Source organism: Cebus imitator, unplaced genomic scaffold (assembly GCF_001604975.1).
Source record: "Cebus imitator isolate Cc_AM_T3 unplaced genomic scaffold, Cebus_imitator-1.0 Scaffold131, whole genome shotgun sequence".
In the NCBI taxonomy this organism is placed as follows: domain Eukaryota; kingdom Metazoa; phylum Chordata; class Mammalia; order Primates; family Cebidae; genus Cebus; species Cebus imitator.
Genome location: NW_016107446.1, coordinates 898532 through 916870, shown reverse-complemented (window position 1 = coordinate 916870; position 18339 = coordinate 898532). Strand labels below are relative to the sequence as shown.

General features: G+C 44.3%; 1 protein-coding gene across 1 annotated transcript in view; it reads left to right on the top strand.

Moving 5' to 3' along the window:
- The window catches only part of TGFBRAP1 (transforming growth factor beta receptor associated protein 1), a 61402-nt gene that overhangs the window by 36167 nt on the left and 6896 nt on the right, over positions 1 to 18339 (top strand). The window contains exons 5-9 of the mRNA XM_017541093.2: positions 7144 to 7226; positions 11042 to 11383; positions 13823 to 13880; positions 15976 to 16119; positions 17999 to 18145. Of these exons, the coding sequence (XP_017396582.1) occupies positions 7144 to 7226; positions 11042 to 11383; positions 13823 to 13880; positions 15976 to 16119; positions 17999 to 18145 (774 nt within the window). The remainder of the gene's footprint in view (positions 1 to 7143; positions 7227 to 11041; positions 11384 to 13822; positions 13881 to 15975; positions 16120 to 17998; positions 18146 to 18339) is intronic.

Sequence of the window (18339 nt, the reverse complement as noted above, 5' to 3'; positions counted from 1 at the left end):
TTTTGAGAGGGGACTGAGAGATTTAAAAAACTACACCTTTACCTTCTTAGTCATCTCATATTGCTAGAACCGAATACCATAAACTGGGTAGCCTAAGCAACAAACATGTATTTCTCAGTTCTGGAGGCCAAGATGCAGGTTGTCTGCAGGTTTGGTGTCTGGGGATGGCCAGCTTCCTGATTCATAGATGGCCATCTTATCTTCACATGCCAGAGACAGAAGCAAGCTCTCAGGATTCTTATAAGGGCACTACTCAGATCCCATTCATGAGGGCTGTACCCTCATAACCTCATGTAATCCTAATTACCTCCCAAGACTACACTTCCTAATACCCCAGGGGGAATGGTTTCAACAGGAATTTTAAGGGAGACACAAACATTCTATGCGTGACAGCCACCGCCTTCTCAGATACCTTGGTTTTAGAACATTTTGTGTATTTAAATTTTGAGAAGGAGTCTCACTCTGTCCCCCAGACTGGAGCGCAGTGACACAATCTCAGTTCACTGCAACCTCTGCCTCCAAGGTTCAAGCAATTCTCCTACCTCAGTCTCCTGAGTAGCTGGGATTACAGGCACATGCCATCACGTTGGCTAATTTTTTAATATTTTTAGTAGAGATCAGGTTTCACCATATTGGCCAGGCTGGTCTCGAACACCTGACGTCAAGTTATCTGCCCACCTCAGCCTCCCACAGTGCTGGGATTACAGGCGTGAGCCACCGTGCCAGCTGCCTTTGAAACATTTTAAGATAATTTATTTGAAAACCCAGAATCCAGAAAGAATAAATTCATGCATACACGCTCTCTCTCAGGTACACATTCTGCATGGCAAAACCTATAAACACATTGAAGAGAAATAGCAAACTAGGAAAAATATTTGTAGTTTACAGCACAGAAAGACAGCTAATTTCTCTAATATCTGAAGAATTCCTTGGGATATATAAAAGAAATGTGAATAGCCCAATAGAAAAATGAATATGAACACATTTTATAGAAAATGAAATTGCTGGCCAGATGCAGTGACTCACTCCTATAATTCCAGCACTTTGGGAGGTTGAGGTGAGAGGCTCATTTGAGGTCAGGAGTTTGAGGCCAGCCTGGCCAACATGGTGAAACCCCGTCTGTACTAAAAATACAAAAGTTAGTCTAACATGATGGCATGCACCTGTAATTCCAGCTATGTGGGAGGCTGAAGCACAAGAATCACACGAGGCGGAGGTTACAGTAAGCCAAGATTGTGCCATTTCACCACTGCACTCCAGCCTGGATGGCAGAGCAAGACTATCTAAAAATAAATAAATAAATAAATAAATAAATAAAGGAATCGCCTATCTAATAAATATGTGAAAAGATGCTTTGTCTCTCATAGAGAGGTATGCATAATAAGAATACACCAATATTTTTTCATTCATTAGATTATCAGAGATCAGAGAGTTTGATAATACCATACTGGTAAATGATGGGGAAACTGGCGCTTTCAGGTGTCACCTATAACAATTTAAATTGATACAGCCTCTTGAGAGGGCAATTCAAGAATACCTGTCAGCATTACAACTTACAATTCCATACCCAGAAGTGTATTTTACAGATCTGGTCACTGAAGTTTGAAATAACAAATACAGAAAACTTTTTGCTTAAAAAAGCTTTGTTTGTTGTTTGTTAAAAAAACAACAAAACCTAAAGGCTGCCAGGGGGGCATGCTTAGATGTATTATGGCCCAGAGGGGAGCTGCAGCACTGTGCAGCCAGGACGAGTGTCAAGGCCTTTAGGGCTTAACACATAGAATTAAGGTAGAATAAGTTACACAAAGTGCAAGCAAGCCTGCATAACACACTACCGCTATTAAAATGGCATAAAAGTATTTTCTCATCAATATGTAACATATCTCTGGAAGGCTACACGAGCAATTAATAGAACTGATTCCCTTTGGAGGGTATCTGCTGGCTGGGACAGGAATGAGAGGGCTCACTGTATCCCTTTTGAATGCCTCAAAATTTGAGCCATATCGAATATATTACTTAGGAATTTTGAATTTTGAAAAGGAAGTACAGAATTTTGAAAAGAGAAAAATACATGCATGTGGTTAAAAAAATCAAATGACAAGTCTCCTTTTCTTCCTTAGCACATTATTTTTCTCTCTAAAAGCCACCAGTGTTGCAATTTTTTGTGTATATCCTTTCCAAGAGTTTGGGCCTTTTTTTTTTTTTTGTAAATTTTGCTATGTGTGCTCTCCCTCTTTTCTTGCTACTCCCTCACTGCCTCCCTTCCCCATTCCCATGTTTGAAATTGACCACCTTTCCTGCTTTGTGTGTGCTCATTGCAGGCTTCTTTCTGAATCAAGGTTTCCAGGTGTGTTTCACCAGACACATGGAGGGACAGTAACAGGTGCAGGGTGGGAGAAAGATTATATTTTGGAAGGTTAAGTTAATCAGGTTTCTTAATTAAAGGTTTTCTTAGAGCCTTCAATATATACTAATACTTATTATTGGTCCCTAAGAGGGCATATATTATTGTTTTTTATCTTTTTGTGAATCCTCAAAAAGGGTTATATGTATGTGTATATATATATATATATATATACACACGTACACACATATATATGTATGTGTGTATGTATATATATATATACATACACACATACACACATATATATGTATGTGTATATATACACATACATATATATAAATGCATCATTTTATACATGATATAGTTGTATATTTTATATCTATACAACTAAGTGCATTTCAGTTTATATATTTTATTTAACAGCATTTGTGTATATAGATACATATACATGCACACCTGTTTACAAACTTATTCAATTAGGACACATTGCCTTTTTAACAAGGAGAATGCCACGGTCCTCATGTTCCACCCAATATATTTTGGGAAAGATGTTTCTGTTTAGACAATAACTTACATGGTTTTTTTAATAAGTGAAAAAAAGGGCGGCATGAATATAGTTAAAATGATAACATTCGTGCCAATTTGTGTTTAGAATGCGGCTATACTTACAAGAATGACACTTAGGTCTCATATATTCGTGTTATATCCTCCATGTTATAGGGCATTATATATGAATCTTAGTGGTCTGGCTGTCCTCTGTGCCTTGGTAGCTGGCTGTCAACAACAGTGTTTGCCAGTTTTCCTTATCCAGGTCTGCGGTTGATCGTGTAGTCTAGTCAGGGTGACCCATCCCATCCCCTGCATTAAAGAACCAGCCGTAGCTGGAGAGGGAAGCTCAGAAAGGGGAGAGGCAGCCTGTTCGTGCTGTCCTTGCCCCTGGCTCAGGAATCCTCATCGTCCCTGTGTGCCTGTTTATCTCCCCTTGGCTCCAGGGTTTACGTGGTGTGTATCCTGCTGCAGTATTTGCAGACTCATTTGGTTGTGGTTGTCATCTTTCTCAAAAACCTCCTACTATAACGATGAAAAATATTCTAGTGTGAGCCCAGATTTGACCTACCTAGTTTTTACAGACTTGAAAGAAAATATTCTTCTGAGTTGCAGTAAATAACTCCATTGTATGCCTTATCCAGGCCTCACCACTGGATGTGTCTTTGTATCACATTTGGCCTAGGATCTGGTGTAGCCACCTAAGGCGCCATATTTGAGGAACTGGCTCTTGTCACGTGAGGGCATGGGTGCTGCCATCGTGTGGTTCTTCCAGCTGCTTGTGGGAAGTCTCCTTTTAAAATCTGATTTTCTTCAGCTCTTTCATTAGAAAAGGATGTATCCACTTCCCTCCATTACTCACAGAGATGCGATAGAATCAAGCAGACAGACCTGGAAGATGATGGAAAGAGTTAAAGCCTGGCATTAGTTAAAAGTGCTAAAAGAGAGACACAACATTTATTGTGTGCTTTACTGCATGCCAGGTACTGTTGTGACAGCCACACCCAACTGCACTCTCTTAATCCTCACCCCAGCTCTGAGGCTGCACGGCCCTGCTGTCTGTATAAAGATGAAGATGCAGCATGGAGGGACAGAATAACCCGCCCAAGGCCACACAGCTAATGACAGGAAGAGCCTGCACTCAGACCCACTTTCTGATTTCAGAGCGTTTCACCTCAGTCTATACCAGCACAGATCACCACAGAAATGAGAAGCCTTTGGCTACTACCAAAATTCAGTAAAGGAAAAACATCTACCTGGAGAATTTTTAAAAAATTGTAGTAAAATACACATAACATAAATGTTACTGTTTTAGCTATTTTTGAGTGTGTAGTTCTGTGGCATTGAGTGTATTCACAATGCTGTGCAGCCATCAGCACCATCCATCTCCAGACCTTTTCGTCTTCCCGGGCAGAAATGCTGTACTATTGAACAATAACTCCCCACCTCCCCGCCCTACACCCCCCACCAGCCCTTGGCAGCCCCCATGGCAGCCCCTGTTCTGCTTTCTGTCTATGACTGCACTAGGGACCTCGTATCAGGGGAATAATACAGTATTTGTCTTGTGACTGGCTGACTTCACTGAGCGCGGTGTCCTCAAGGTTCATTTGTGTTGCAGCATGTGTTGGAATTTCCTTCCTTTTTAAGGCTGAGTCGCATTCCATTAGTTAGAAAGGTTGTGTATTTTGTTACGCAGTGCATAGTAAGGTGGAGCCGTGAAAGATGCTGCCCTTTGAATTTAGTGCTTGGAAGAACTGTTCTCTCCAGAAGCACTTGTATGATATTTAACTTAGACAATGCAGCCTTGGAAACAGGTTTAGAAATCTTTAGATTAGAATCTTCTTTCAGTTCCCCAAATCACAAGTGTAAGAAATCTCAGTTCAGAAATATAATACTAATAATAAGGATTTTTGACTTCAGTTTCAACTTGCTTCCAGAATCCATGCAGCCTCTTAAGCCTGGTGGAGGCATTTGGCCTGCAGCCTCTGTAAAGCATAGACATAGAGTAGCTCCTTGGAGGGCTGCTTTGCCGACTTACTGTCTTCACTTGGGAAATTGCACCACTGCATTACAGTGAAGGATGAGCTGGTAATGAAGATAGAGACTTGGAACTTCCACTGTTGAGTTAGCTCTGGAGATAAACCAACTTTCTTATTCTCTGTCCATATGTACTTGTCCGTCTCATCTTTTCCCTGACATCCTACCTGGCTCCAGGTTTTATAGCTCGGGATCACCTGAGCAGAGAGCAGGAGGAGGCATTGATCATAGTAGTCAGTTTGGAAGTAAGACCGTCACCTTCAGAGAACCAAGAATTGACCATGCTTGGTAAAGTTTCTGATCAGGCATTTGTAGGTGAAATCCGACGGTGTTCTCTGTATCATCCCAGGCTTCAGCATCTGTGATGCTTACATCCAGGATGAAGAACTTCTTTGCATTCTCCTTCCAAGTGTGCAAATAGGATTCCCAGACTAGAGTATAGAAAATAACCCCTTATTCTTGTTGGAGTGCCCACAAAAGTAATTTCCATTTCCCTGCAGATAGGGGAAGAGTGATGACATTTAGATCCTACCGCTGTAAGGAATAAATTGCCATTCAGCTGTTTTCTCCTCAACAAGCCTGGGTGTGATTGAGAATTCTTCCACTGCAGCTGATGGGTCCTTTGCATCCCTTTTGCTAAGTGGCTGGCCTCCAGTGTTTCTGTGTTCAGAAATGGAACTGGTATTCCCAAGCAACAGAACTTTTGCCCGTTTTCCTTTTCCTTATTGTTAGGTGGTATAATTGGGTCAGTCTTTAGGTCAGAAATGGCTGGTTTCAGGGAAGAAAATAAAGGCAGATGGTAAAGAGAAAACTGAGAGGTTTAAGCAGCTTGCTTTGTTTTGACGTCTCTAAGGGGATTTCTACTGGAAGTAGGTGAGGAATGGTTGCTATGCATCTGAGAGACTTTTAAAACCACTGGGTAGTGAAAGTGTTTTTTTTTTTCTCTCCACCCTATCTTGTGGTGCTGAGTGAAAGCCCTTTGAAAGGTAATTTCAGAGAACAGGACTGATGGCGTTTCAGCACTGAGGTTCCACTTCCCTTGTGCCTTCAGTGGGTAACACACCAGCTGCCTGCTGTGTACCTGGAAGAATCAGTGCGTGGAAAGATTTGGGCTCTAGAATCGGAAAGGTCTGGTTTTAAATCATGGTCCAACCAATTCTTATTTTAGTAAGTTGGGGCTAAAAACTTAACATCTCTGGGCAGAATTTTTGTTCCTGTAAGATGGGGATAGTGAGTGACAACGGAAGTGGAGTGTCATACACATGGATCCGAGAGTTGATCAGTGAGCACCGACTGAAAGGTAGATGCTAGGCTAGTCGTGGGAGGTGCTAGGTGAGTGATGTGTGTGCTGTGCCTTCACAAAATGTGTGGCTGTCGAACGAAAGGACGGATTGGAAGGAGGAGGTGTCTAAGTCAGAGAGAGTAATTAAAACACAGTCTTTACTCGTGAGACAATTAGAGCCCGGGCTATGGTGGTGGCACCTATAGGAATGGAGTGAAGAAACATGTCCAGGAGCCATTTTGTACAGACGATAGACAGGACTCGGACACCAGCTGTGCTGGACGATGAGGGGGCTGGCGTGGGACCCACCCAGCAGGTTCCTAACGTGCGTTTTGCTATTGCCAGATGTAACAAGAACAAAGCGGTCATGGGAACATGGGTCATAGTGGAGTAAACAAGATAAACTGACACCTTTATTGCAGGAGCGTCGGACGTTGGTTGTTAGAGTGGGTTGGGCATCACCAGCAGGAGATGGAACACGCAGCATTTCCGCATCTCTGGCCAAGAAAGCCTGGGTGTTTATGTTTCGTTATGAAATGGGTCGGCCCTGTGCTCTGAGCGAGTCTCTGAGAGGTGCTACTGTGAGTTCAACTCCAGAAGAGTGGAAGAAGGCCAGGCAGCTCCTGAACTGCCAGAAACATCAGGGTTGTTGATATCTGACTCAGCAACACAAATACAGGGACTCGTTGAAGTCCTGTGAGTTAATGAGGAGGAGACTCAGAGGACAAGGAGTGCATTTGGGAAGGACTAGGGAATTATGAAAATAAATCCATAAAGAGACAGATACATGTAATTTCATATATGCCTTGTTTTTTCCTTAACTTGTAATTTTACTTTTGTGTTGTAATGAACGTTTAGCTTGGGTTAGACAAATTTAACCCTGCCATGATAGTTTCAGGATTTGCTAAGAGGTTACACCTGTCTTTCCTTGCAGGTAATGTACAGAAGGATTCTGCAGCAGGCGGGATTTATACAGTTTGCACAACTTCAGTTCCTGGAAGCTAAAGAGCTCTTCAGGTAATTTGAGGTGCTGGTAGCAAGACTGCCACCACAGTGTCCCTCTGTGGCCAGAACCTGCCTTTCCAGTGTGACGTTGCAGCAGGTTGTGTTGCGTGGTTAGATTGTGCTTCAGGTGGACGTGATGGGGGTTGCTTGTGACAGCAGATCCCCCCAATGCTGGTTTATTGTTGTCACCCCTCACCCAGATGTCTCAGATGGAGCAGAGGAAGGGCACAGACACTAGGCCCATGGAAGCATCAAGATTGTTTCGCCAGGAGAAAATTCTAAAGAGTGGCTCTGATAACACGCAAAGGACTCTTGGGAAAGCACTGTGGTTCACTCTTACTTCTCTCCAGAGATTTTTACCAGAGGCTATGAGCTTAGGGAAAAAAATAACAGAACTTCTGGGAGACCTACGGAACTTTCTGTCATCCTCTAAAGACCTTCTCAATGTTCTATTCCTGGTCAGCTCTCAGAAAGTTGAGTTTCTCTTAAGGAGGTCCCTTCTGGCACTGTGATTACTCCTGTGCTTGTTGGACGTGCTTGTGGGCTATCGAGTGCGTTCTCCCCTTTCCCCCGCCTGTCACACCTGCCCTATAGGTACGCCTCACTGCCACGCGGAGGCTGCGGTCACCCCACAGCTGAGAGCTCAGTGCAGCAGCAGTTAGCTCTCCCAGGTCTTGCTCAGCACTCTTGGCAGAAGATTAAGTTAGACCTGCTATGAGAGTCTTGAAAGATCCTACTCAGGTGCTGCCTTTAGAGTAAGTTCTCAGAATGTCTCTCCAGAATGGATTCTGCACAGTTTACAGCTATCTAAGAAATAACATGTATAGGAAACCCACGAATAGATATTTTCTTTTCTTTTTTTTTTTTTGAGACGGAGTTTCTCTCATGTTACCCAGGGTGGAGTGCAATGGCACGATCTCGGCTCACCGCAACCTCCGCCTCCTGGGTTCAGGCAATTCTCCTGCCTCAGCCTCCTGAGTAGCTGGGATTACAGGCACGCACCACCATGCCCAGCTAATTTTTTGTATTTTTATTTTTTTTTAGTAGAGACGGGGTTTCACCATGTTGACCAGGATGGTCTCGATCTCTTGACCTCGTGATCCACCCGCCTCGGCCTCCCAAAGTGCTGGGATTACAGGCTTGAGCCACCGCGCCCGGCCACGAATAGATATTTTCATCAAAGTAGTGACTTGAGTGGAATGCCTCCCCTGCCTGTTCTGTAGGAGGTCTGCCCACGACCAGCCACGTCCTTACATCCACTGTGGCTCTCATCTCATACTCTAGTACAAAATCGGTGTAGACAATGGATTTCTGAGTAAAGAAGGAATCATTCCTTGAATAATGAGGCCCCATATCACTTTTTCTTATGCAACTCTTGTGTGCTGTTCTCTGTTCTTGGAAGACCCATAGCTTTGGGATTTAAGTTGATTTTTTGCCCCTTTGGACCTATGCTCTTGTGTTACCCTGCAGTGTTGAAGGCCTCCTTACTGGGGTCATGGGTGTATCCCAAGGTGTCTTCTTTCTCTCATGGGTTAATCTGAAACATTAGGTTATTGTTCACAGATGGATTCCTAGAAGTATCCTAGATTTTGTAAGAGAATAGATACGGGGCCTGTTTGTTAATAGGACGATGATCCTGTACTTCTGCACCTCACTCTCTTAATGGCTTAACTTTACATTTCTGCTCGGTTTTGGTCCAAGTGTGACTGAGAGAACTGTTTTCTTTTTTTTCGCTTTGAAGCAGCATCTCATTCTGTCACCCAGGCTGGAGTGCAGTGGTACAATCATAGCTCACCGCAGCGTTGACCTCCTGGGCTCAGTGATCTTCCTGCCTCAGCCCCCTGAGTAGCTAGGACTTCAGGTATATGCCACCACTGCTGGGTAATTTTTTTATTTTTTGTAGAGACAGGCTCTTACTGTGTGGTCCAGGCTGATCTCAAACTCCAGGCCTCAAATCATCCTTTTGCCATAGCCTCCCAAAGTGCTGGGATCACAGCCATGAGCCACTACATCCAGCCTGAGAATTGGTATTTAAAGAAGATACTCCTAAGACAAAGATGATTCCACTTCCTTTTCTGTGCTCACAGAAAATATTGCTAATAAATCATGATTTTCTTGCCCTTGTTGAACCAGGCAGGACCCGTCCTCAGACTCCTTCTCAGTGTCATACTGGAGGCCACAGTTGCCAGCTAGTTATGGTTGGTAACTAAGAGAACACTGATCATTCATAACCTGGGGACGTGGACTATGTGTCTCTTCATTTAGGCAACCTGCAGCCTGTCCTTGTATCAGCTCTTCTTTCATTCAGCAAATGTGGCTTGAGCGTCAGAGCAAGGGATGGAAGGGTGACCCAGTGCCTGCTTCTCTGGCGTGCCCATTCTAGCTTGGAAACTGGATGTGTGCCTTTCCTGCAGCACAGGTGCTGCTCTGCTGTGGGAGAGTTGCCCTCACATCAGCCAGTGGAGGAATCCTCACTGGATTCATCCTGGATCTTAAATGATGAGCAGAAATTTCTCAAATCAAGAATTGTACTTTAGGTCAAGGATTCTCAGCTGTGGCACTGTAGACGTTTTGAGCCAGATAGATCTTTGAGCAGAGGGTACTGTCCTGTGCATTGCAGGGTGTTTAATGCATCAGCCCTGGCTTCTACCTACTAAATGCCATAGCACGCCCACACCCTAGTCATGGTAAAATTATCTGCAGGCATTGCCACATGTTCCCAAGGAAGCAAAATTGCTTCCCACCAAGAACCACTGCTACAGGCAAGGGAACAGCAACAGCAAAGTTTGAGAGGCATGAAATTTACAAACTGGCAAAATAAGTAGGTCTAGTAGAAGTGTTGGGGTGTGGAAGGGATGCTGGAGGCTGAAGTTATAGGATAGCTTGAGATCAGTTTGGAAGAGCCTTGAATGCCATACTAAGAGGTTTGAAATTTATCCTGTGGGTTGTACAAGCCATGGGAGGTCAGGAGAGGCTGAGTGGAGTGGAAGGAAAGGCAGCCAGAGTGAAAGCCAGTAGAGGAGGACAGCTGATCTGAGCTTGGGTGAAGGAGGATGCACTGAACATCGCAGGCAACGTGGATCCTGGGTCCTTGCTCACTGTTTCGTGTGTCTGGGGTGGGGTGGCCCCTGCTTCTGTTTCCTTGGGAAGTTTTCGGCAGCTGGGTCTGACACTGGGCCAGGTTTGAGATCCACAGCTCCCGCTCTGATTGTAGCCAAGATGAGCAGCTTCCAGGGAAGAGATGGGAAAGAAACTGTTTGTTGCATCCCAATGTTACACTCTGAAATTCTACGAGAGTCCCCACAGAAATGGCCACATGAATACTTCTGTGTCTTCTGTTGTGAGATGTTGGTGAGGAAGTTGTAAGTTAATGTTTCTATAAAGTCCCTTCTTTAAGGACCGTTCAACAAATCTGCTTGTAATTTAGTGCCAGGAAAATGCTGGTTTCAGCAGAGCTGTGATGCTGCCTTTGCGCAGATACTGATGGTGTATTATCCTAGGTGTTGCTTTTTCTGCCTTGGTTTCCAGGCTCAGCTGGGTATTCACTTCATTGTAGACATTTTGATGTTCCACTCGCACACCAGTTGTGTACATGTCTTTCACCTTCGTCCCCTGTTCTTTTTTGGAGCCAGGTGGCAACACCCAGTTGGATGGTGCTTTGCTGCGCTTGCAGATTAGAACGGTCGCTCCGACATGCTTACCCTGTCCCCAGCTCCCTAACGCCCTGTGAACGTGTGCCGCCGTGCACTCCCCTCCAGTGCTGTTTTGTGTGCCTATGTGTACTCTTCTCTCTTTTTGCTTCATTTAGTTTGACACTGTAATTGCAGAAGCGGCCAGCTTGATGTCCGGGAGCTGATCTCTCTCTACCCCTTCCTGTTGCCCACCTCCTCCTCCTTCACCCGGTCCCACCCTCCTCTTCATGAGTACGCAGACCTGAACCAGCTGACCCAGGGGGACCAGGAGAAGATGGCCAAGTGCAAACGCTTCCTCATGAGCTACCTGAATGAGGTCCGCAGCACAGAGGTAGCAAACGGCTACAAGGAGGACATCGACACAGCCTTGCTCAAACTGTACGCGGAGGCCGACCATGACAGCCTGCTGGACCTCCTCGTCACTGAGAACTTTTGTCTTCTGACGGACAGTGCCGCCTGGCTAGAGAAGCACAAAAAGTGAGTGCTCCCCTCCTGATACAACCAGGGCTTCTACACCCTTGCTGAGGCCCCTTGCTGGGGAAATCCTCGTAAAGCTGACTAAGCCAATGTGTTGTTTGCGTTCCCAAGGACCTATAGGTGACTGCCATGAAATCATAGGGACAGCAGATGCACGTGCTCCTCAGATGCCCTCACTGTCAGCACCGTCTGCAGACCACTTGAAGGGGTGTTAGAGGGCATTTGTTCTCATACCCATTTTTGAATGATTTGGAGTACAGTTTGGAACTAGTAATGGGCTTTTGAGTAAATGAAGTTATTTTTCAATTTCCTCTCTAGTCAGCCTTGGATTCACTTGTGGAAGATGCCACATGTTTATTTTGTCAATTTATTGGCAAAATTTACAGTGCACTTTAGTTACTGACAACTGAATTGAATGAATGTCTAGATAAATAGATTCAAAGGGAGGCTTCTTGATCTTGCTGATCTTATTGGATTTAAATCTGTATGGATTTAAACTCCACTTTCCTTGGCTGGGCATGGGGGTTCACACCTGTGATCCCAGCATTTTGGGAAGCTGAGGTGGACAGATTGCTTGAGCCCATGAGTTTAAGGCCAGTTTGGGCATCATAGTAAGATCTCATTTCTACTAAAAATTAAAAAAAAATTAGCAGGGCGTGGTGGTGCACACCTGTGGTCCCAGCTACTTGGAAGGCTGAAGCACGATTGCTTGAGCCCAGAAGTTGAAGCTGCAGTGAGCAATGATTATACCATTGAATTCCAGCCTGGGGACAGGGCTAGACCCTGTCTCAAAGAAACAAGCAAAAAAAAAACTCTGCCTTCCTTACGTGTATGAGTTGTAGATGGCCTTATGTACCATGGGCTATCAATGCGTAATGCCTGGCTTGGTTAGGGCCAGCAGCTTCCCCATTCTGGGCAGCTAATACATAGCCCAGCCATTCTAGGCCTCCATTTTTTTATCTTTAAAAGCGAGAGGGATTGGATCCCTCAACTTCGTTTATAGAACAAGAGTTTGTTTTGGGCTGTGATTTTTGCGAAGGATTCAACATGACAAAAGCGTGGATGAACTCCCACAGAGACCCTGGGGTCACTGTGCTAGGTGTCGTTTAGGTGCCTGAGATGTCAGAGCCTTCCATGTGGGTACTGGCCTTTCCAGCAGTTTCCATCAGCTATTCTGATATGCTATGGAATAAACGTTGGCTTTTTCAGGAGCCAGAAAACACACTGCAACCTCATGGTAGTGACAAGGGATGGTGGAGTCTGTAGAGTCAGCTGGACTTTCCAGAAGGCTAAGGAAAACAGAAGGATTCAAGCAGATACCTCAATATCTTTAGAGTGTGCTCTTACAGGGAAGAAGCCTGACCTCTCGCTGGTCCGCTTACTCCAGTTTCCTGCTGGGGAGGAGGACCAGGAGCGTGGCACCCCTGCAGACTTTGGGAGGGTGCTGAGGGCTTGCTACCCAGGCAATGCCAATGCTATTGCTGATCTTTTCCATTTATAGGTGAGGAGATGGAGGCTGGGGAAGTTAATCTACTTATACTCAAGGTCACGCAGGTTATAAGTAACGAAGCTGGACTTGAAACCCAGGTTCTTGAACTCTGGGCACTCCCTGGGACGCTCCGTGACTCTGGTCTGCAAGGGCCAGACACTGGCACTTCCTGCTGTTCCTCATGTTGGGACCCCCTGCCCTCCTTCTCAGTCACTGGTTAGGAAGCATACTTTCTGCATATTCTTCTAGTACGTCATGTAGGTTAATAGTGGTAGACCAAAGACATATGAAATTATATTAATATTTGAAGCAAATTGTAAAGAAATTCCAGATGTGATTTTTCCGTAGTTTACTTTTTCAGCTCATCTTAGATTGGAATCAGATTCTTTTTGGAAGTTGATAGAGCATACATTTTTAGTACCATAGTAAATAAACAGAAATGAGAATCCTTTGGTTATTTGTTGTTGTTGAACTGTACATATATGTATATGTACATATACATATATATATGTATATATACATACACATATGCATACACACACATACATATATTTTTGAGACAGGGTCTCACTCTGTCACCCATGCTGGAGTGCAGTGGCACAATCAGGGCTCACTGCAGCCCCAACTTTCTGGGCTCAAGTGATCCTTTCACCTCAGCACCCCTAAGTAGCTGGGACTACAGATGTGTACCCCACACCTGGTTACTTTGTTTTGAATTTTTAAATAGAGACGAGATCTCACTGTGGTGTTACTCAGGCTGGTCTCGAACTCCTGGGCTCAAGCCATCCGGATATCCACCTTGGCCTTCCAAAGTGTTGGGATTACAGGCATGAGCCATTGTGCCCAGCCTGAACTCAAGTTGACTAGAATATCTGAGTGTGTCACTGTGTGAAGGTCGCCTCCAGGAGCTGATGGGGGGAGGTTGTACTTACCATGTTGTTCTGTTTCAGGTATTTTGCACTTGGACTGCTCTATCATTATAATAACCAAGACGCTGCTGCGGTTCAGGTGAGTCTAGAAGTGTTTCCAAGCAATTTTAAAATCAGTACCACGTAAGTAATACTTAGTGTTACTTAAAAAAAATTCACAAGTTGATAGAGACCACTTTTGCCTTTTATACAGAGCAAAAATGATTCTGTTTTAGGAAGTGAATTCCTTGAGAAATGTTGGCCAGGAGTTTTCTTCTCATTATCTTCCCATCTCTTTAAAGAACATGATCAAGACTGAGTTTTTGAAAACTTAAGAAATGAAAATATGATCTCCCACAGAGCCACACGTCATACTATATCACTGCCCTTCGGGGTTTAAGCTGCCTTTTCTGTCTAAACAGAAAATGTAGGCAGTGAATGACAGTCGGATTTATCATTTCCACTGTTAGTGACGATCACTGTTGCCAGTGAGCTGGGTAAGTTATTATCCTTGTGTCACCTGTGACAAAACCAAAGCTGGTGCAGGCCAGTCGCTTGCACAAAGCCATGTGTCTGGTAGAGCTGGGATCTGAACCAGTGCTCCATTGGCCTGGCAGGGGTCCTGCACCCCAATTGAAATCTCATCGATATGTTAGCACTCTCAGATCTTGTATCTTACATCTTGCTACTGATCTTGAGAAAATCCTCATCTCACATTCTCAGGAGACTTTTTCCCCTTTGTTATTAATTATGCACTTGTATTATACCATGTCATTTCCTGATGTGCCTTTTTGCTTTATTTTGTGAGGGGCCAAGAGCATCAGCCATATTCACCAAGCTAAAGTGAACCTTGTGACTCTGGCAAGACTGAACACGTATTTAGTGTTCGATTGCTTTGAGGGGCTATTGTGGTAACCTGATTGCAGAGCAGAACAAAAAAACAAAATAGGATGGGGGCAATTCCCATTAACATGTACCCAGTGGCCAAGAATAGATTTGGGTGTCAGTGATAAAATTTTCATTTTCAAAAACCTGGTGTTCTCAGAATTACAGCTTTATATAAGTAGAGTAATAACCTTAGCAGAGCTGTAGAGAGACTTGCAAACCTGAAGTGATATGGAATAAATCTCTATGTGGTAGAATTTTATCAAAATGGTACATTTCAAGGTATGTGTGATTATTTGGTTTGGGTGGTTCTGTGTTGAAGAAACTAGTATCATAAAAAGTGTTCAGTGAAACCCCGTCTCTACTAAAAATACAAAAAAAATTAGCTGGGCATGGTGGCGAGTGCCTGTAATCCCAGCAACTCAGGAGGCTGGGGCAGGAGAATTGCCTGAACCCGGGAGGCGGAGGTTGCGGTGAGCCGAGATCGCGCCATTGCACTCCAGCCTGGGTAACAAGAGCGAAACTCCGTTTCAAAAAAAAAAAAAAAAAAAAGTGTTCATATGCTGACATCAGAATTCCAGAATTTATACGCCACCCCTGTCTCCGGGCTCCTTCCTGGTGCTGCGGCTTGGTGGGGTGGGGTGGTGTGCGGGAAGGTGAGGCACGCGTGCAGGTAGTGCAGAAGGAACCCACGCAAGCCGCCATTCTTTCCACCCCCACATAATGCTGCCTCATTCCAGGGTCCTGATAGTCAGCTTCACCTAACATGGTAGAGAAGTTTCTGGCTGAAAGAGCAAAAGGCTTTTATCACTAGAGTCTACCCTGAGCCCCCTGCACAAAAGGCAGTGAGAGCTTGGGGGACAGAATCACCAAAGCTTTTTTAAAAGCACAAATCTGCCTATCACATTCCAAAGGGGACTTCAAAATCAGGAATTTCTGTGACGGAGAACCTGGCTTGTAGGTGAATCTCTTCTGTGTCAAGACATCATCAGCAACCGTTTTGTTTATTTCATGAAGAAACATTCTTAATATATTCACCTCCCTGCATAAATTCTGTTTACTGTGTTATTGTTAAAAAGAAAGAAAGAAAAATGATCCTGGGGCTTTATTTTTTTTTTTTTTATTTCTTAGACTGTATCTTTTTACATTTCTTTATTTCTCAAAAAAAACTAAAATTGATTTAAACATTTACAGTTTTTCCAACTACTTTAAAAGGTATTAAAAAGCCAAGTTAGTAAACATATGACCTGTCTCGGCTAATTCTAAGATACGTACCTTTATGATTTTTTTTCTTTTTGATTCCTTTCTAGTTGTGGGTGAACATTGTGAATGGCGATGTCCAGGACTCCACACGCTCAGACCTGTATGAATACATCGTGGATTTTCTTACCTACTGCTTAGACAAGGAGCTAGTATGGGCCTATGCTGATTGGGTCCTGCAGAAAAGTGAAGAGGTTTGTGCTTCATAAAAATGCATTCTCTTTGCTAGGGGGAAGTGGTAAAAATAGACCCAAAACACTTTGATTTTAGGAGGGGAAAAGAAGGCTACATTTCAACCTCCTCCTCTGTTTTTCTTTGTGCCCCTTTTAATACTTCCCTTGAGTTCTCTGGATTCTAGCTCTGGGGCAGTTTTGCATCTTGCTGCTGAGACTTGCTTTGAGAATCCCCTTGCTGGGGCAAGCCACTTTTATAGAAAAGCAAGACGTATAGCCAGCTTGCATTTTTAGTGTCTTCTTACAAACTTGTGTCTGTGCGTTCTGCTCCTCGACCCTCCAGAAGTCTGACACTGCTGTTTTCTGGAGCAGGATTAGGTGGTTACCCTGCAGGACTTGATCCTTGGGAAGAGGAAGCACCCAGACCTGGGCCACACCGGGCAGCCTGTGGCCCTCAACCCTGCTCCCACCACTGCCAACATGGAGGTTGTGGGCCTGGAGGAGGGAGGGGAGCCATGAGAAAGACTCTGCCTGTCTTAGAGACTGAGAAATGCTGGCAGTGAAAAAGCACCTGTTGGCTAGAGCGGAGGTAACAGGCTTAGGACAGTATCCTTAGTAACGCCCTACAGGTTACTGGGAGGAACACAGCAAGCATTTCAGTTCTCACCGTGAAAAACATACGCTTCCATGGCTCCCCTCAGAGAGACAAAATTAGGTTTCCGATGCAGGACCTTGGTCCTGAATGGAGAGTTTCTGAGTGCTGCATCTGCCTTTCTAAAACCTGAGTTGGAATATACTCTCATATCCTCCGTGGTGCCACCTTCCCTGGAAAATCAGAACCAGGCACTGCCACTTTGTGTACCTGTGACTCCATCTTTACTTTGCCTCTGTGCATATGCCTGCAGAACACGTCTTGACCCACTTACACACACCTACAACATGGATCTCAGTGCCGTTGCAAAGTTTAGGCCTCTCCCAATGCTCATAGATGATAGCAGCAGAACATGCATAGAATTCAGTGTGCCACATGGTGGATAGTCACCTGACAAAGGTCATTGCTTAAACATCACAGCAACCCCTCAGTGGGCATTAGCTACAGGTGAGGAAACTGAGGCTGTAGTTGGTAAAGCTGAGACACAAATCCAGGCTTACAGAATCCAAAATCTGTACCATAATACATGATATATGAATGTATTGGGCTTATAGGGGGTGCGTGTGTGCGTGCATAGGATAGAACCTGAACACGTAAGGGCTTGGAGGAGGTGCGGTGGAGAGCTGCTTTCCTACCTGCCTCACTGTCCTTTCCTTGAACCAGAGGATTGGACCAGTGCCTCCACTTGATAGACAAAGGAAGGCAGCCTGGAAACTTGCTCAGGGACTGGAGGCTTAGAGCTCAGATGAACCATCTATCAAAATTAACCCAGAGTAGATAATCCATATTCAGAGAAGTGAGTTTACTGTACAGAAATTTCAGTGCTTTCAATATCTTTTCACATACTATTCTGCTACTGGCCATCCTTGTTCTTGGATGATCTAAGTATTATAGAATCGTTACTCCATGGGTTGTCAAAATCTGTCACCAATAAATGCTTTGTTCTTCAGTTTCCAATTTGCACAGGGTGTGTGATGAGGGCTTCAGGGTTTAGGCTGCCTTTTCTACCTTGATTTGTTGCCCTCTGGCCTTTGACAGTGCTTCATGCTGGACTGTTTTTCTCTATAATTATATTTTTTAAACCACTGTATTGAGATATGATTGACATACAAAAAGCTGTACATATTGAATATATCATTATATTTTAAGTGATGATTTTATCTAAAGCTTTAATGTGCAGTGACCAAAATAGATGAAGAAAAAGTGGGTTTGAAAAGTACAGTCGCTGTATTGCTGCCCCTCTTTCAGGTCGGAGTTCAGGTTTTCACCAAGAGACCTTTGGATGAACAGCAGAAGAATAGTTTTAATCCAGACGACGTTATCAATTGCCTTAAAAAATACCCTAAAGCCCTTGTGAAGTATCTGGAACATCTCGTGATAGACAAGAGACTGCAGGTGAGCACTGCAGAACTTAGACTCAAGAGCATGGGCTGGAAAGACAGAATTGAACTAGAACACTTTTTGGCATGTGGTTCTGTGTAATGTCTGTTCCCCGGGTGCTCCATCCTACTCGTTGATGGTCTGATGGGGGCCTTGAGGCTTGCGGAAAGAGACCTGGAGCAATAGGTAGCTTTATTTTTTCTCCTTGC